The following is a 21,284-nucleotide window of genomic DNA, read 5'->3' as shown; positions in this document are numbered from 1 at the left end:
TCCTAGGGCAGTGGTTCTCAAAGTCTGTAAATGGGGTCCGAGGACCCCACTTATTGTACTATAAGTGCCCCCTGCCCGCCCACCCCGCACACACGCGCGCAAGTGGTACAGCTAATCTGATTCAACAAAACAAGATGGACACAATCCGATGATAAAAGTACCAAACACTAAGACTTAGAACACTAATTACTGACTATCTCTCGTGGAATGTACGATGGAGACATTAACGAGAAGATTTATAGGACAGCTAAAATGCACTCAGATATGTTGCACCCAAGCCACGTGCTATGTACAGTACAAGCGTAAGGCTAAATTTGACCATGGGTTGTGCTTAAAAAAAGAACATACAAATATCTGACCTTAACCCCAATTCATCTGCCAAGTTTGAACTAAAACCCCAAATTACAGATCAAATCACTTAAATATACAGAAGAATGCACGTTTACATTTTGCACATTTAATTTTTTGTGCCAATTATTATTGTGGTGCCTCTCCTTCTTAGTCTGTTTAGTATCTGCAGTGTTCTTGTAGTATTGTGGAATCACAGCTGATTGGCTTGACATTTTGTGCTGAATGCCACAAAGATGAAACTGATGTTTTCCAATTCCAGGAAGACATCAGTTTCTCCTACGGACTTTGTATCCTTGCAGGGCAGTCAAATTGAATTAGTGTCACTTGTGCTTATAGTATTTAGGTATTAGGTAGCATTTAATTGATGATCATTTAACATTTGAATGTCGCATAAAGATAGGATTTCATTTTAGAAATAAGTCATGCTTCTCCTTTGTTGGCAAGAAAAAACTGGTTGTGAGTCGTGACTCCATTCCACCCTTTACTATACTATGGTGAACTGATTTACATGCATGCCTCTGCCAAATGTTTGCACTGGCTAGATATTGTGTGTACCACAGCACTCTGAGCTTTGTTTATACAAAATCAAAGAAGAATTAAAGGGGTTAACAACGGAGAGGCTAAGGACAATGCCCAACTGCGTTTTCACATACAAATACAAGTGGCTAATATAATTTAGAGTAGCAATCATCATGGATTAGCAGTATGGATTATGTCAGTGTAAAAGGATTCAGTGGTCCCTACCACAATAGATTAACCTCGACAGGCTTTTAAAGCATCTTGGGTCTATGTCTAAGTGGGTTTGAGGCCATCAGCGGAAGCAGACCGTGAATGCATTGCAAGCTGTGTTGTAGTAGTATCTGAATGGCTTAAATTAAGGTATAACACGAGTTCGCACCGTGGGAGACTCAGGTTAATGTCCCAGCAGCAGTGACTCTGGCTTTTCCGGGCACACCAAACGGCACAATTGATTGCGCTATTCATGAGTGGGTACTCTAGCTGTAGCTGGTCCTATTATCGCCTGCACACATGTGTGCCCTCCTTCGGTGTATTCAGGTGGTGGGAATTGTATCCAATGAACAGGAGGATGATGTCATCTGTGATATGGTTTTGCGGAGTTCGTCTTCATCAATTGTGCAGAACGATAATAGGCTCCCCCTGGAGAGATCTACCCTGGGACCATTAGCTGCTGTTTGAAGGTTTGCGCTAGCAGCAGCAGGGGGCGCTGTGACTTCACACTCTGTGAGTGTGATGTCACACGAACATATTGGAGTCCCTAAACAAACTTTTGCTTTGATAATTTCTGTATGCATTTTTCTTCATTATGGGTGAAATGGATTCTGGATTTATTTTCTTCTTTCAACATGACATTCCATCAGAATCAACAATTATTGGCTGTGTGTGTGTGTGTGTGTGTGTGTGTGTGTGTGTGTGTCTCTCTCTCTCTGAAAAAATAGTTTTGTTGTGCTGGTGCCTGATTTTCAACCCAACTTTTAGCTTTTACAATATGTGTCATAACATCTTTGAGAGGTTTCAGACCGGATTTAGAGAAACTGCCTTCTTCAAGGTAACCAGTGACCTACTTTTAGCAGCCGACAGTGGGGGAGAGTGCATTTTAATTATTGTGCAGCTTAGATCTACATAGTAGATAATGCCATTTATATACCTAGGTTGGCATCAAGGACACAGCCCTTAGTTGTTAATATCTGTATTCGATAATTAATAGACATTCCTGCTGGATCCAATAATTACTCATCTTCTATAACTCGCCTTACCTGAGTGTACCACAAGGTTAGGTCCAATTTCATTTTACTTCCACTTGGCCAAATCATCCAGAGTCACAATGTCTATTTTTATTGCCACACAGATGACACACAGATAGTTATACCTTCCCCAGAGACCTGGTGACCCAAAAAGCATAGCTGCTGTTGTAGATTGTCTCAGTAATGCCAACTGTCGGATGGCAAAACAATATCTTCAACTCAATAACTCAAAATCTGAAGTCATATTAGTCCATATAATATCAGTCCCCGAAACCCTTTGTCTCGTTAGCCTTGGTCCACTTGGGCTAATGTGAATCCCATTGCCATATACTATTTGATTTAGATTTAAGCTTTGAACCATACATTACATAGTCCTGCTTCCTTCAGATAAGAACCATCTGCAGAATTAAGCCGATGCTCTCACACTCTGACCTGGAAAAAGTCATTCATATTAATGCTCTTATTTGCCCAAGACTCGACCTCTGTATTTCTGTCCTTTCTGGCATAAACCAAAAGTCACTCTCTTACCTCCAACTAGTTCAGAATGCAGCATCTAGACAGACTACTGGTGTTAATGACATCTCATCACCCCATGAATGCTGGCATCTCTTCATTGGCTCCCTGTTCCGATTTAGAATTGATAGCAGAAATACAGATGCTCAGGTGTTACCGTGTTACCCATCCTGCTGTCTAAGATTACAGGAGACAACTTTTAAATTCTTACAACCCATTTTTATAGATGTGCTTTTACTTAATAATGTCGATTTATTGTCTCCACCAGGCCGAAGGCATGGGGAGAGAGTATGTTTTACACTCCGTCCGTCCGTCTGTGAACAGCTAATCTCCAGCACCGTTAACCCGGTCGATTCCACATTTTGCACACACACTCCCTGGATGCCAACGATGAACCTCTGCCCCAAAATTTCCAGAACGGCCTGTTATAGCGCCACCAGGAGGTTTTTGGACAGTACACCTACAGATTTTGTCCAAACATCACACAAATTGGTACACAAAGTTCGCAGGAGTGCTCAGTTTCAAACAAAATGCTGCAAATCATGACCGCATCGTGTGATTTCCGTAAAATTGCGCACCCACATTCCCACTAGGCCGAGGAAGAAATGCCATGTGAACATTTTCAACTCAGTGGCGCTATAACTGGCCGAAAAGTGTTTTACCTCCAACTGCACGGTGTGCATTTGTGGATAACTTTGTATGCCAACTCCCTAGAGGCCAAGGAAAAACCTTTGCCTGGAATTTTTCACATCTGCTCTTTATAGCGCCACCAGGAGGCCGACGTAAATCACATTTTCTAATATTACTCCTTCAGATGTTCACGCACATCGGTACACATGCTCTCCATGGTCATGTGATCAAGACGGGTTTGTTTGATTTCACATAATCCACCTTCATTGCCTACGATTGGCTTCTAAACCTTTCAGGAGTAGCCCGCTTGGTGCCCGTTTTGTACAAATCGCCACAACTACTCAACGCAGCGTCCGATTGCGGTGAAACTGTGTCCCACTAGGCTGAGGAAGAAATGCCACATAACAAATCAGCCTCATGGTGGTGCTACAACAGGCCAAGCCGTGTCACACACACACACAAAACATGATTATATTACTCCTTAACATTTTGCCAAACATCACACACACACTCCTATCCTCCTGGTGGAGACCTGTGCCCATAAGTTGCTTTTATTCTTTACTAATGCAATGCTTATTCGGGACATGGCCCCATTCAGAATGCATAATGTAGCTGTTCGGAACTCGTGGCTGTTCGGAGTCAGACCACGTGGCCGTCTGGAAAGCATGACCAATCATAGCGACCCTGTTCTGGAAATCCAATCGACCGCGAATCCAATCGACTTCACACTCGACACTGCAGTTCTTTGGGCCTTCAGCAGTGCACACCACCAAGTCGATTGGTTTAGTAGACAGACTGACTGACTGACTCTTGTACAGTTTTTCAACACCCTTCTCTTTTCTCTCTTGTGTTTCTGCATTCTCTCTTGTGTTTCTGCATTCTTTCATCTTGGTTTAACTTTTTCTTGACTTTTTGTATTGCTTTTGTTTGGCCTTCTATTTACCGGTATATTGCTTTCCAAGTATGTCTTTGAAGTGCTGTGTCTCTGAAGGCACTATATAAATCAATCAAGTTTATTATCATTTATGAGAATGGATCACGAGGTGAGTACTGACACCTGCTGACACATCGGCTGTCACAGCCTTTTGTTTGTGTGCTTCAGAAACCACTTTATCAAGTACAATAAATGTACAGAACCTTCTCCTGGTACCTGGACATATAATAATAGTGACAGTGACATAAATGCATACTGACACACACATTTCAAAATGTGTCTTTGTAGTGTTTGTTTGGGCTTGGCAGTCCTGGCTTAACTGTAATGGCCTGTAGAAAATGTAATCATACAGACGGATCGTGCAGTGGCTCAATGGTGACTGTTGCCCTTTAACCTCTACAGTCTACAAACCCACTTTCTGTCTGTAGCCCACATCCTGTCTATCCTGACACACTCTTGGAGATGAGGAAGACTGCATAGCTGTTTCTTAGGCGAGGTCGCTAAGCTGCCTCTCCACATACTAATCTTATTATCAGCCCAAGCTGGCTTTAGTGGGGACTCGTTGGGATTCACAGAAATCAAACGTGACAACACGTCGGAATATGACCACTGTGCTTTCAAGAGACAATTGCATTAGTGAGCAGGAGCCAGCCTGTTATAGGACATGGCAGCCTGTTAGGGACACAGCAGCAAGTCTGGCTAGGTAAATACCTATCATATGATAAAGACAAGAAGGGCTAATTGGTATTTTGTGTTTTTGTTAGTTAGTAAGTAGCTATAACAGATCATTCCAGGCTGAAACTAGAAATGCACTCTGTCGAGGTGCCAACTTGCAACTTACCCCCCCCCCCCCCCCCTCTTGTATTCAAATTGCGGTATATACGGAACATAACCTCAAATTGCACATTCTTGAACTAAATTGTGTTGTATATATGGAACATAACCTAACTGTGAAGCTGTTCACATAAAGTGTACCTAACTTTGCTACTACAGGGAAAACATGCACATGTATGTTACTATTTTATTTTATTTATTTATTACTCTTTCTTGCACTCTTTATTCTATCCCTTTGTTTGCTGTGCTTGCTGTGTTTTGTTGTTTGAATGTTAAGCTATCTATATGCGGCTGCATTGTCTGTAAGGAAGCCAAACAAAAATAAGTTTTACTCTTATGTACGTACCTGTACACAAGATGTAACAAAGTACAACTTTGACCTTGAACCCCTTGTAATGTTGGCGGCGGACGGTGAATCATTTAATTGACGGAACACATTCCCTAGCGACGGGGACGCTGATATAGACGGTGGAGGGTGGATATCAGCGAGACCATTTTGAATCAATAAATACTGTATATAAAAAGACGTCAAAAGACATTCTTGGCAACGAGCGCCATTGGAAAAAAGACGTCTAAAGACGTTCTTGTCAGCGAGTCTAGTTGGAAAGGAAACATTAACAATGTATATTTATAACATGGACACACACACACACACACACACGTTCCCTTAAGGACACACATGGCACCTCCTCCTCCACACAAACAAACTGCCTATAACAGCCGAAACTGAACAGTATTTGGCTTTGCTCTTTGTCATGCCAGCTATTCTTAGGCCACTCATGGTCAGTTTATGCACATGGCCCAGGCTTCAAAATATCAGTATGGCAAATCTACAACGATACCACAGGTTTATTATAATTCCAATTATCCACACACACACTTTTCCAAGTGCTCAAAGCGCTTTACAATGGTTAATTCATTCATACATTGGGAGGTGAAGCGGTGAACAGTCGACGCCAGCGTCCTCACTTCCCACATTCACACACACCAATGGTGGCAAGCTCACACCAACCGACTCATTGGAGGCAATGTAGGGTTCAGTGTCTTGCCCATGGACACTTCGACATGTGGATAGGAGGAGCCGGGATTCGCACACACATGCAACACACACACACACACACTATCCATTAAATCTATCCATGCCTTGAAGCTAATTCAACAAATATGTTCTTGGAATTGGAAGAAGCTATTGTCCAGAGCAGGCACTCACCAACTACAATTGAATCAAAGTGTTATTAATTCTGTTGTTTTTGCCTCATTCCACACAAGTCGATCTCAGCTGTACACTAAATGGAAAATGCAAAGCATGGAACACGATTCTTCCTCAGTGGATCGAAGATAAAGACAGTGCATTTCCCTCTAATATAAGTACCATTTGTGCAAACATGCATGCACAAATGAAGGATTGGCTCATAAAGTACAGTATTTACTTCCTCGGAACACAGGTCTCTGCCAGGCCAAGTCAATCTTAGCAAATCAGGATGAAATATGAAACAATAACGGGCCAATGTGAAGTTTTATGGCAATCGGATGCTGCATTCATGATACGCCTTCGGTCTGTATCAAACAACAATGTTGTGTTCCAATAACCAATCATTTACAGAATAAAACTTACACTTTTTGAGACTTAGGGCACACTCTAGATAAAAAAGGAACCTGCGTGAGTTCATAAACTATTTGATGTCATGAGCACTGCCTGCAAAGGTGCCGTGGTTACTAGGCTTATCTTATCAGCTATGAGCAGGTTTCTCAGGAGCAGACCTGTTTGCTACGTACATCAGTGCCAGCCAAGAGCTTGACACGGTGAATAGAAATGAGTAAATTCAACCATAAACACAGAATGAACATGTAGACACATACAGTATTAAATAATGTAACCTGCATGGCTCCAAACCATGCTTCCTGTGGAGCTGTCTGATTTTCATGAATATATTGTGAAATGTATACGTGAAAAAATGTATACCTGGAGGGGCCTTTTCAACATTCTTATTCATTATCTGTCCATTGTCACTGGTTGGTCTTAGTGATTAATGTACTGTCATCAATCAATAGTATGAACTTTATGTATGCTAGGCGATACACGTCACGTACGCATACGCACAAAATTGGATTCTAGGTTCTTGACAACTGCTAGTATGACCAACTTCCCGGCACTACACACACTGTGAACACATCCTCCAGTTCTCGAAGATGCACACCAAGATTAAAGTCGATCTGATCGGTTGAACGGTTCTTGGGATATGTGGGGGGGATGTCTCTCTCTCACAAGCACATGCATCACACACACACACACACACACACACCTTCGGCTAAGCGATGGGGAGCCTGAAGGATGGCTCATTTCAGTAACTGATCACCTGTTGTGTACCAAGGTAAACGATGCACACGGGATAAATCAGTCATCTCCACAACATACAATGTTGTTCTGTCCACTCTCTGGACTGCAACAATGTCCTTTGTAGCTACAGCATGCAGTATATCGTACCAAGCATGGCAAATAGGTGCACCTGCTACTCGGAAATGTGTTTTGTAATTTTAGAAGCTCTTTAAACCAAATAATGTTCTGAACACACCACTTGGTGTTTGTGAGTAGTGAAGAAAAAGAACGGGTTATGGAAGATCGACGTACACAGAATATTCATGGGAAATACAAAAAACGCAATCTTCCTTCAATGGTGGGCATTACACCAAACCAATGTTAGCGAGGCAAATTAACTTCGATGTGTTTCCACAGACACAGCTGTGGGATCGGCCTGGAAGACCCTATTTTAGCCTCACATCCATGCATGAATGTTCTGGGTAACCTAAAACCAGATGTCATTGTTAAGCAGGTCATTACAAGCCTGCCCTCCATCTGGCCAGAGCAGACCAGCAACAGCACAAAAGAGCAATGATGCCTCTCACTCCAAGATGAATACTAATCTCTCACCTCACAGACAAAATCATCACTCTTCCTCTTCTTTGAAAACCATCTTTTTCCGTTCTGCAGGCCTATCATCTACCATTGCAAAACTAACCAATCTCCAATCCCAGCTTGCCTACAAATCCATTGTAGCCGATTACACCGACCACTGACAAATAATAAAATCCCATCTCCCCATCACTCTTCTTCTACAACAGCAAAACAAGACGATAACTAGAAAAAGTGCCCTTCTGGACACAGGTCTCCACCAGGAGGATAGGAGTGTGTGTGATTGGCAAAATGTTTTGCCATGAGTAATATAATCATGTTTTGTGTGTGTGTGTGTGTGTGTGAGACACGGCTTGGCCTGTTACTTGTAGCGCCACCATGAGGCTGATTTGAAAACATTTCCTCAGCCTAGTGGGAATATGCATGCACAGTTGCATGCACAGTTTCTACGCTGCGTTGAGTAGTTGTGGCAATTTGTACAAAACGGGTACAAAACGGGCTACTCGTGAAAAGTTTAGAAGCCAATCGTAGGCAATGAAGGTGGATTATGAGAAATCAAACAAACCAGTCTTGATCACATGACTATGGAGAGCATGTGTACCGATTTGCGTGAAATTTGGATAACATCTGAAGGAGTAATATTAGAAAATGTGTTTTACATATGTCAGCCTCCTGGTGGCGCTATAAAGAGCAGATGTGAAAAATTCCAGGCAAAGGTTTTTCCTTGGCCCCTAGGGAGTTGGCATACAAAGTTATCCACAAATCCGTGTGGGAATGTGCGTGCGCAATTTCACGGAAATCACACGATGGGTTCATGATTTGCAGCATTTTGTTTGAAACTGAGCACTCCTGCGAACTTTGAAAGCCAATCTTAGCCAATCAGGATGGAGTCTGAGAAATCTGAAAGACCCGTTTCGTTGAATGGCTCTAGAGAGACTGTGTACCAATTTGCGTGATGTTTGGACAAAATCTGTAGGTGTACTGTCCAAAAACTTTAGTTTTGCACAAAGCGGCCTCCTGGTGGCGCTATGACAGGCCGTTCTGGAAATTTGGTGGGGTGGGGCAGAGGTTCATTGTTGGCTTCCAGGGAGTGTGTGTGCAAAATGTGGCATGACCGGGTTAACGGTGCCGGAGATTAGCTGTTCACAGACGGACGGACGGACGGACACACGGACGGAGTGCAAAACATGGTGTACCCACCATGCCTTCGGCCTGGTGGGTACAAAACTCATCTACCACCAACAAAATGGAAAGAAATAGAATAAAGTTTCACTATGATAGTTTAACCAGCGTTTCTTTTTTCCCCCTCTCTTGTAAGAATATTGATGATTTGATTGATTGTTGAATAGTATATTAGACAGAATGTATAAACAGCAACAGAGTCAAGTAGTTAGTCAGGTATGCGGGCACTGAGGGCATTGAGGGCAAGGTTGCATGTACAATTTTCAAAGTCAATCCCATTTTCAATTGCTTAACTCTGTCTTCTACCCGGAGCCAGTTTAGCCAGTTTATTTTCACTAGCAAAGTGGGTTAGCAAGAGGCGGGTCATGGGTTCCAGGCCGAGAAGTAGGATAATTCGTTTGTTTTGAGATGTCTGAAGCTTGGTCTTAACATTGAGATTCTGGAGAACCAAGAGGTGGAAGCATAGTCAAATAAAATTAGAGCATCTGCAAGCGTCTTGAGAGCACTTTTGTTGACAGAAGAGTAAATTCTGCATGCTTGCATTACAGAAATGAGGACACCTGTGTCTTGAGGAGATCTACATATAAACTACAATCTGACAGTTACAGTAAGACAAGGATACAAGAAAAGAATAATTATAATTAACGGCAACGGAAATAATTATACAATGAAATGAACCATTCGGCAGATCAAAGCCAGCTTCCAAATTTCCATCTAAGCATACCTGTTTGTAGCCGTGTCTGTAGGGAGTAGTCAGTGTGTGTGTGTGTGTGTGTGTGTGGCGTGTGTAGGCCTACTCAGTGTGTGTGTGTCACTGTGTGTGTGGACCTCATCTCTGAAGCCCACACACAGTGTCCATCAGAGCGAAGGTCTCATTTAAAAAGGGAATGTACCTCATTAGTGTCTACCATTTCCCCATGGTGCACCTGGTCTCATATTGTCAATACTAACGACCCTCGCATTCGCTGAGACACTGGGATGCGTCATTTACTGGCTAGGCTCAGCAGGGAGGACCAATAAGGCCAGTATCGCTAGCTATACAGTACATGCTTCATGTCTCATTTGCATACTTTTTTTTCTCTACAGAAAAAGAATACAGTAGCACAATCATAGGGAATGTGCCGGGGCCAAAGTCTAATTGGTGCCGTGACAGTGTTCCTTGTCAACTGTGCTGATGGCCCCCATCTCCCTGGCGCCTGAACCTGCGCCTGGCCATGCCCGCTTGGCCACAGCTGGCTACATCATTAGTCACACGAGGATGGAGCCTAGATGGAGATGTGATGTGGAAGGACTCTTGTCAGGCTGCAGTGGCAGCACCTTTACTGCACTTACTCAGTCTGTATTTCATTACGGTTCACTGCACTGAATCTTTCATCGCACCTGAACTTGAACTTTATTCAATCACAAACCGTATGTATGATTAAAGATGGATTAAGGGAACTCACTAAATAAGATATTGGTACTTTATGGTTTAAGAACTCACTCAGATATCTGTCACTTTAATTGAGCATTGTCAGCACTCTGAAGTCAAATATGGTACCACCAGATTCAATCAACTATGGGTACTTGGCATGGCATGGCACACTCTGATACATGTAGAGATTGAGAATATATAGAACCAGCATGTTTGGCAATCAGTTTTGAGCAGCTTGCACTTTTATGAGCAGAGAAGTACACTGAGTTAATAATAAGCTGATATATATTGACCCTCTCAGTATGGTAAGCTCGGCTTGCTTGGTGGTGAGCACATATAATTGTCTAGAAGCTTGGTGTTAGCCATCCTAATGATTCATACTCAGAGGAACCACCTCTACAGCTTCAGCTTTTACTGTACGTACAGTACCTCGTTAGTGTCAGTTATGTGCAGAAGCTGTTGCAGCAAAGTGCAGTCGTTGTAAAGGGTGATAAGAGTTCAACTTCTCATTGTCATTATTTAGAGAGACATTGGAAAGAAAATGTTCTAGAAAACACATTTATGTACTACAAGAAAATACAATGGGCTTAAAATCATTACTGTACCCAGGGAATGAAGTATATTTTCATGATCTTGAAAATGGTCAATCAGAGAGAGCCTGAACATCTATGTTGACTACATTTCTGATTATAGTACTGTAATTACGGGTAATTACGGGGCGGCTGTGGCTCAGGAGGTAGAGCAGGTCGTCCAATGATCCCTGGGTCGGCGGTTCGAATCCCGGCTCCTCCTGTCCACATGTTGAAGTGTCCTTGGGCAAGACAGTGAACCCTACATTGCCTCCAATTAATCGGTTGGTGTGAGCTTGCCACCATTGGTGTGTGAATTTGGGAAGTGAGGACGCTGGCGTCGACTGTTCACCGCTTCACCTCCCAATGTATGAATGAATGAACCATTGTAAAGCGATTTGAGCACTTGGAAAAGCGCTATAAAAATGCAATTCATTAATGAACAAAGCGTTGTCTGTGCTGCAATTTGTGAATGTTTATTAATTACAACAGCATCTCTGTTCGATGTGTGTGCATATAAATTCCTTCTTATTTGTTCCTCCTTGCTCATGTCACTGATTTAAGGCTTTTGTTCATAAAAAGGCAAACTACTGTGAGTACCTCAAATTAATTCAACTGTTTGCTTGTGACTGTATACTTATACTTACTGTACGGTATTTAATTGTCTAGAGTTGCTAAATAAATATAGGGGGAAACACTTGTGTACCCATGACCGTGAGAAGCCCTTTCTCAATATAATTTCATACATGCCGGCCCGGTCACACTCATTCAGTCATTGGGTAGTGAGATGAAGCAATGCATGCAAATATAGAAAGCTATTAGAAACACTTTTAGAATCTTCCATTCATAGCCTTTATTACCTCCTACTGTCAAATGACCTTAAATACAGCCTATGATAGTGAATATCACCATAATCCTATTCAAATTGATATTCAAATATCCAACAATCCTCATTAGTTAGTAGCTTTAGGAAAAATAAAATCATAGTTAGGCAGTGGAAGACAAACACCAACAGCAACAACATAGTAGCAGTAATATAAATTCTCTCTAATCTGCACCTGGACATCATGCCATGACGTTAATGGTATCACCAGGTCACACATACACATAATTAAGCCGTGACAGATATTCCTGTGCTGGAAAAAAAGTGGAAACTAAAGCTAATTAAAGTCCTTTTTTTTTTACAGTACACCTACAGATTTTGTCAAAACATCACGCAAATTGGTACACAGTCTCTCTATAACCATTGAACGAAACGAGTCTTTACGATTTTCCATCCTGATTGGCTAATACTCCGTTTCAAACAAAATGCTGCAAATCATGAACAAATTGTGTGATTTCCGGTACACATGATCTCCATAGTCATGTGATCAAGACGGGTTTGTTTGATTTCTCATATTCCATCCCGATTGGCTAAGATTGGCTTCCAAAGTTTTCAGGAGTAGCCCGTTTTGTACAAAACGCCGCAACTCTTCAACGCAGTGTCAGATTGTGGTGAAACTGTGCACGCATATTCCCACTAGGCTGAGGAAGAAATGCCACTTGACAGTTTTCAAATCAGCCTCGTGGTGGTGCTAGAACAGGCCAAGTCTTGTCTTCACATATAACTGCACCGATCTGTGTAAAATGTTGTATGCACACTCCCTACACCCCAAGGAAATAAATCTGGCCTGCATTTTTCAAAACTAATGTGGAGAGGGGTTGCAAACACAGATGCATGAAACAGAGTAGATGCACTTTCTGTACAGCATGCATTCCATTTTTATGTAATTAAATTGGAAAAATAGCAAACATTGTACCCCCCAAAATACAGAGGGAACATATAGGGCTATATCTTGCTTAACCCTTATCCCTAAACTTCACAATGTCTCGATGTAGATCGGCTAGTTGAACTATTTGGTTTTTCTTTTTCAAAATAGTAAAAATACGTTTAGGGATAAGGGATAAAGGGTGGCGCAAGATGGAAGCCTTTAGTGCGTAAGGAAAATACTGGTTAGCCAGATTCTGATTGCATAAATAAACCATAAAGGTTTCATATCTGTTAGATCCCCTCCCCCTCCAAATAAATAAATAAATAAATAAAATATGTAGCAACGTATATTTCCTCCAACTGCATCAGAAATCCAGGGGATTGAATCACATAGCCATCAAACATGCAGTATTATTCAACTCCATCCATCCATGCAGTGCATTGCCTGCCTAGACATAACAAATGCATCCTCCAATGTCAAGTTGGAGATGCAGTTTTCAATTTGACAGTGGTGAACAGCTTCTGGCCTCAAGCAGTGACCCATATCAACAACTCAACTGCATTTCAGAACCCATAACACTGAACAATGTTTACATGGAGAACCTGCAGTTTGCCGTTACTGTTATACTGCATATAGCCCATTGATATTGGACTACACAATAGATTTCACTAATCATCTACAAATACTTCTATTACTTGCTTTACTTTTAATCCTAGCAACACAGAAGGGAGGAGGAGCCATGTCTTCAGCAGCAGTTGCTTGTGTTTTAATCTCATCAGTAATGACCACCACTAGAGTTAAAATGTATTGTTGGAAAGCCAGGGTGCAAGTCAAATGGATTACTATCCCCTTCTGACTCCTGCACCATGACAGATTAGTGACCACAATTCTCTGCTACTTGCTGTGGTCAGTGTCCTACTACAAACTTCAGCCATACTACACAAAACATTACGCTTTACTCCTTAATAAGTAAACAGTAGCCATTCTAAATTGTAAATTTTTACATCAAACCAAGTTTAAGACTAGAAGCAAAATGGCCATTGCAAGTCATCATTCAACATATTATTCATCATACACTCTAGTCTAGGGTGTGAATGCTGAGCTGCTGTGAAGGGAAGCACTTGGCTACTTGAGCTATAGCTATAGCAGCATCAGTTGTATGTTGAACTCAAGACAAATTACACAAATGACACATTATCCATAGGTTAAAAGTCTACTTCATTATTAAATCAACTGATGACCTATATGTAAATGCTTAATTAAAAACATTTACAAGTAACTCTACACAGTGATTGAATTATGTGGTGTTACTTTTCTGACACATTTTCAACACACTGCCCCCCAATAAAACCTCAGTAACGACCAAACAGATTAACTACAACATAATCTTGTTTCCTCACCAGAGCATGCAGTAAATAAGAAGCGTACAAGAGCACAATAGACATAGGCCTTGTCCACACGTATCCGGGTAAACGGATAAACGTAGGTTTTTATATGCGTTTTGGGGGGGTCGCCCACACGCAAACGCGTTTTTGGTGCATCTTTTGGAAAACTCCTGCCACAGTGTATTTTTTTTAAACTCCGCCTGTGTGGACAATGTAAACGGAGTTTTGCATGGTTCTTGCCATTGGTCATATGGACAGAGAGATTTAAAAAAACGTGTCGTATGGACAGAGAGATTTAAAAAAAAAAAGAAAACGAAAACGAAAAAGCTACGTTTATGTAGGTGTGGATGAAGCCGTGAAAGGCCAGTAGCACACAAAGCGGAGTTTTTGAGGGGTAAAGGAAAATAATATGCTACTTCTACAAATAACATTTTGCAATTGTTTTGTTTTGATCATGTCAAAAATAGGCATCCCCTGACAAGATGTGTCTCTCAATTTGAGTAATAATTCAATAACTGACATTTTTTACATACCATACTTAAATTAAACAATAATAAATAAGAGGAAGTGCTATAATTGAGCCATTACGATACCGGTTTCATTATCATTATGATTATATGACAAGATTATTATGACAGTATAATCCACATTAAACTACAATCTCAACAAATGACAAACGCTTCCTAAATAGATCATACCAAAAAACTACAATTTCCACAGCTCAAAACAAGGCAGCATCAACATCTCTTACACCCTTCAATCACACTTGTGTGAAGTGAGGGGCGCTCTTATCGTCATACATCATCCTCACATGCCGTGCTCAGCCAATCAAATCATCTCAAATGTTGTAGACACAAACAAACAAAGCTGGGCATAGGAGAAAATCACACACGCAACCCCCCCCCCGCGCTATCTCTCTCTCTCTCTCTCATTAGCAGGCAACAGTGCAGCACTATCCCTCTCTCTGTTTCTGGAAAAACAGCGCCCCTACTGGTACTCATAGTCATAATACTGGTGCTCATGAACTACACATAGGTAGGTGGGTAGGTAGGTGGGTGAACACAGACATTGCTGTTCTTTGGAGTGGTTGCACCACTCAAAAAGACACTGCAGGTGTATACTTTTCTATGACTACAGTCCTCACAAATTAAACATATCAGACCAATTGGGATATCCTCAGAAGACTTAAGTGATCCGTCTTTAACTAAGATGTTTTAACATTTTGTTTGAAAAGAGTTCCCTCTTTAAAGGGACAAACTTACCCAGAGTCACCTACCAGCAAAGAAAGAGGGCCATTGGTTAAATAGACCAATGGGCACCTATAAATGTTTGCAAATAAACTGTAACCACTTCTCTAATGTTATACAACTAAATATTAACTGCAACTCCACCTATATAGTGTATCGCCTCACCTGCCCCTGTGGACGCACAAAGAGGAGCTTGAAGGATAGAGTGGCAGTCTGGCAGAGCATAATACGCGATTAGAACAAATAATGAGGAATATCCCTGATGACACGCCCTTTTCAAAGCTGTTATAATGGCGATGACAGTCTCCTGAGAGTGGAGGGAATAGAACAAATGGAGCAATCAGTTAGAGGTGGCAATAGACTCAATAGATTACTTCAGGGAGAGACTTTGGGGATTTTTACCTTTTTGAGGGGCTCTAGCCCCTCCTATATTCAGCTAGTAGTGTAGATTTTCGTCTTACACAAACATTATATTCCCATTGACAATGAATAGAGAATTTACTGAACAAATCTACATGTTACAGCATGATTATGTACGATTATAAGAGCGCCCCTCACTTCACACAGGTGTGATTTTTTTATAAACAGCTCCATCTCAATTAATTTGAATATTGTGTAAAAGTTCATTTTCTTCCGTAATATAATTCAAAAAGTGAATTATTTAAAACCTTTTTTTGTTTTAATCTTGATGATTATGGTGTACAGTTCATGAACATCAAAACATCCTATCTCAACTAATTAGAATATTTTACGAGACCACTAAAATTTTAACGAGAAATGCGACCATCTGAAAAGTATATTAATTAATGTATGCAGTCAATACTTGGTCTGAGCTGCTTTTGAACAAATTATTTCATCAACGGGGCGTGGCATGGAGGTGATCAGCCTTTGTCACTATTGAGGTGTTATGGAAGCCCAGGTTTGCTTTGATGACAGCCGTAAATGCATTTTTAGCATCTCCATGAAGCTTGTCAACATACTGAAGCACAATGTAGGGTACTCTAAAAAGTGTTGAAACCATTGAGTTTTCATGGCCAAAATCATCACTGTGTTTTGTCAAGTCCAGAGTCTCAACACAACCATCTATTATGATATTTTACAGCACTGTGTGCCTCCGTACATTGACAAGCTTTATGTTGATGCTGATCTTCCTTTTCAGACGGCACTTGGCACCTGCCCATAGAGCCAAAACTACTAGTAACTGGTGTACTGACCATGGTATTTGCAATGACAATTAACACAATCCCCGCCCGACTTCCGTGAACCTACAACCTCCGTGGTGGTGGGCAGGAGTGTGCCACACGAATTGGCGATTGCTGTTCTAGCCTTTTCTAACCAAGTTTAAATTACACCAGACTACGGTATTTCAAAGATACAGGCTAAGAAGTCAATGGCATGCCGTATGTGATATGTTTAACCCTTCATCAACAGTGACTTGCAAATCAGCTTCTAGTAGGCTAGGTTTGAAAGAAAGTTTTGTGACTTTTGATAATTTGGGCTGTAATTATCTTCTGTGGAATACAAAAGAACGCTTGTCCCAAAACACACTCGCCACGGGTCAAATCCTGAGACCTCAGAGCGGTCACCACCAGGTAGGTGGGATGGCTCAGTGTAGAGGTCAGACTCGCCAGAGTACAGCTACTTATTGGGCCTTGTCTTCAAGATACTCAAGACTACAGGGACAGCCCAGGCGGTGGCGTAACCGTCTGGGCACCCGACTGGTAATCCAGTCGCAGTGTGCCGCGGGTTCGACTCCCGAGCCCGACACGGCCTTTACTGCATGTCTTCCCCCATCTCTCTCCCGTTTCCTGTCAGCCTACTGTCTGTCCCTTCAAAAACGAATAAAAGGCGTAAGCCGCAAAAAAAAAAAAAAAAGACTACAGGGACACTCATGTACCTGTCAAACTGCTTCAATAACGTAAAAGACACAACACACCAGAGGGAGCGCCACTGATCTATTTCAACCCAGATTTAATATGCCAACAAATTGTGAAATGCCCTACCAACAGACTCCTTACCCTCCTTCAAAACCACCATACAATAAACGTGCATGCAATTGCAATGCAATTTGTAGGCTAACTGATCCTAATATCCTAATAGTCTAAGCGTAACCAGAAATAACCAGAAATCTTTACATGTTTGCATTTAATATGAAAACATGCATTTCCCGTTGGTCAGTCACGCCCCCATGTGCATTTCCCGTTGGTGCGTCACGCCCCCATGTATGGTCATGCCTTGTGACATCACATGACATCACATGACAGCATCAGGGATCTCCATATATGGGCATATATGTAGTCGTGACGTAGACGATATCGCCAGGGGCCCTTCCCTATATATGGGAATGTCCTGTTCTGACATCCATATGTTGATCTGACCTCATCAAACCCTGTACACTCAAGACATGCTCCATAATGTCCAGACCTCATCAAACCCTGTACACTCAAGACACACTCCATCTGTCACCCAGGCGTATGTGTGCACGCTTTTCACGCTCAGGGTGTCTTACTGGTAATATAAGAAGAAGATGCAGGATTTTATTCTCCATGGACTTTCACCACAGTTTTACTATAGTTTGGATTTATTTTAATAATTTTCTTATTTACAAGTGACCTTCACTTTCCATTCATTTATTTACTAAGGACCAGCTTCTTAGCCTACATGCAAAACAAGGTCTCCAAATCAGTTTCTGGGAAAATATAAGTCGTGTGCTATTAGTCAAGTCAAGTGCTTACAGCAAGTGCTTTACAGTGCTTACAGTGCTTACAGCAACTTGACTAAATGACTACAATGATAATGTTTCAGTTTCACATAAATTGTATTTGCCTACCTTGAAAAATCCATAACAATGTCAGGATGACGTGAAGTCGTCTCCGTATCTCCATTGCACAACATCCACCGCCTGGTCTCTGGAAGATCCACGGGATCCACAGCTGAGCTTCAAAGTTGACAGCAGCTGCAGCTCAATGGCAATGCGCTATTTCACTTCAGGTAGCCGAACTTTCGGTGTTTTTTTTTGTTTTTTTAAATCTAATTCGGCTATAAAGATGTTTGTAATAAATGTTTACTATCCCTTTCCTACAAACAATAGGTGGCATTGCAAAGCAATGGTAGGCTACGATAGCCTACACTAAAAAAGCCACTTCGACACATGACTCGTATAAGTAAACAAACAGTCAATTTACTGCTTCACCAACAACCAATTAATTGAGTCTGTGCACGTATACCTGTAACCTACACCTACAGTCATTCATAGTAGTCAGTGTGGCACGGAGCTCCAGCCTCCTGGCGACGTGCTCAGCTCATCATGGAGTTTATCCACCTGGATATGTTCAAGAATGCCCCCTTCCCTTGCACACTGATTGACAGCTTCACACATGGCACTCCCAGGACCACAATGGAAATAAGCTCTCGAGTCTGTCTGTTAGGGTACCAACAGGGGACGCTGTTGCACCACTCATAATTATAATTATGCATAAGTGTGTGTGTGTGTGTGTGTGTGTGTGTGTGTGTGTGTGTGTGTGTGTGTGTGTGTGTGTGTGTGTGTGTGTGTGTGTGTGTGTGTGTGTGTGTGTGTGTGTGTGTGTGTGTGTGTGTGTGTGTGTGTGTGTGTGTGTGTGCGTGCGTGCGTGCGTGCGTGCGTGCGTGTGTGTGTGTGTGTAGGTTTTGCAAGCAGGCTATGGTTTCTGTTTCAACATGAAAACACAATACACTCTGATTCATGTAAATAATTTAATAAGTTAATAACCCACATATACTCTTTGCATATAGCATGTGACCCTGTGCCAGTCTGCCAGAGTAGTTTGGAAGGACATAGGAGGACATTAATAACTTGTGTAATACCTTATTAAAATATCTTTCATTTTTCATTTTATAATGTGTCTAATGACTTACACTCTATAATATAATACTATGAGTTAGATTGAAGGGCATTATGCCTGCCATTTAGCCAGAATAAATAATAAAACGATGAAGCACTCACCATGAAACAACATTCAAAGACACTTAAGTAAAAGGTACTGTCAACTAAATGATCATGCATTACCTGATACATTGCAAAGTTGAATTTAAAAGTCTAGGAACAGGTAAAGGTCCTCATGGGAATTCTCAGACTGTTTCACAAGAGAACAAGGCTTTTACACTGTAATGTTAGTTTGCATTAGGTCCAGCTCACAGCTCATAAATGGGTTGTCAGGTGAAAAATTTATATCTGAGTCCATGTGTTTTTTCCCCCCGTAATGGAATGGAATGGATTTTTAACATGGTATTGAAACTGTCCCCTGGAAGGTCTGCTCTCACCTTAACCTCAAACAACTGGCAGGTCTGCCATAAAACCTCGATTCAGCTTCCTCATCAAAACACAAGCTTTAATAGAGCTATAATAACTCCCTGGCACAATCCTGACTTATTCATGTTGTTTTCAAGGTCCTGCTGCTTTCCTATGTTTTTGTTGATGTTTGCTGTTATTTCTTCTTCTTTATCCATAGCCTACACCCCTGGAGGTGCATTTGTGTCAATTACTACACTCTCTGGTTTAAGTGATCGGAGATTAATCGGAAAACACATCGGTATTTGCGATTCTAGTTGTTTTTAGATTAATCGGCATCGGTTCGATTAATCAATCGGACGGTCCGATTAATCGGTCTTTATTTACAGATAAACAAGCCCAAAGTAACAGCTTGAACAGATCTACAAGCTCACAATATTATATATAAAGGTATTAAAGTTAAATCTGACTTGCCTAAGCCTGCAGTTACAGTTACACCCTGTTACATGTATTTGTCAGGATGGACAAAATTATTATATTTTTTAATGCGGAATGAGATCATATCGACATCTGTAATATCGGTTATCGGCCATAACAGCAATTTAGGATATCGATATCGTCCAAAATGTCTCATCGCCACATCCCTTTTAAATTAATACTGAGGATTTTACTGTATTTACTGTATTTTACTGTATTTATTTTATGCAGAGTCAGAATAGGGGTCAATGACTAAATTCTAATATAATTTGTAACTATAGTAACACATGCAATTATATAAAATTCAGTCAGGCCCATCTGCACTTTGTTTGGTCTTGTAATTAGACAAGAGTGATAGCATATGGACCTGCTGCATGTTCTTATTGTTAGACTTGAATATGCTTGATTCTCCCTTTAGCATTAAGAAATTGTATACAACTTGTGTTGTTAAATTGTCAACTTAATTAAGTTAAGTAAATTATTGTTAAATAATATGGCTGAATAATTTTTCATATTGCACAAGTCTTATGCATAAGACACCAAATATTCCTTCAGCTGTTGGGAAAGATTTCAGCTCAGATCCTCATAAATTGCTTTTATAAAAACAAAAACAAAGAAATCACCTCTGCTGAGTCTTCTGTTATAAATTAGTTAAGACAATTGCTCAAGATTCATTTTTTCTCTCTCAAATGTAATGAATGATTAACACTGTTCTGTGCCCATTTTCACTTATCTGAAGATAATTATAGCCTACACTCCTGTCCCTGACCCTGAACAGGTTCTTTAATTGTTAAAGTTTTGGTCAGTAGTTCTTATCTCAAAGTCGGGTTGACTTTGACTTTGAACTTGACAGCCCACTCCATGCCTTAGCCCTCTGTCTGATGATGATTTATCTTTGTATGTTGCTCAGCCTGTTGGTTGTCTGGCATCTGCTTTTACTGTTTAGAAACGAGGTATAGTCTACTATGCAGTAGCCTATAGCAGTCAACCTACAATTTAGGCATTTATAGCTTAATATGCTCTTATGCAGAGTGACTTTAAAAATGCAAGGTTGGA

General features: G+C 41.1%; 1 protein-coding gene across 1 annotated transcript in view; it reads right to left on the bottom strand.

Annotated features, from left to right (window-relative positions):
* esamb (endothelial cell adhesion molecule b) overlaps positions 1-18,819 on the bottom strand; it is a 44,399-nt gene extending 25,580 nt beyond the window's left edge. The window contains exons 1-2 of the mRNA XM_083772571.1: positions 18,729-18,819; positions 18,315-18,440 (exon numbers count right to left, since the gene is read on the bottom strand). Of these exons, the coding sequence (XP_083628697.1) occupies positions 18,315-18,440; positions 18,729-18,738 (136 nt within the window). The 5' untranslated portion in view covers positions 18,739-18,819. The remainder of the gene's footprint in view (positions 1-18,314; positions 18,441-18,728) is intronic.
* Between the last annotated feature and the right edge of the window lie 2,465 nt (positions 18,820-21,284).

This window comes from Protomyctophum parallelum (genome assembly GCF_964188405.1).
Source record: "Protomyctophum parallelum genome assembly, chromosome: 9".
Lineage (NCBI taxonomy): Eukaryota > Metazoa > Chordata > Actinopteri > Myctophiformes > Myctophidae > Protomyctophum > Protomyctophum parallelum.
Note: the sequence above shows the minus strand (reverse complement) of the source record. Positions and strands in the feature narration are given on the sequence as shown.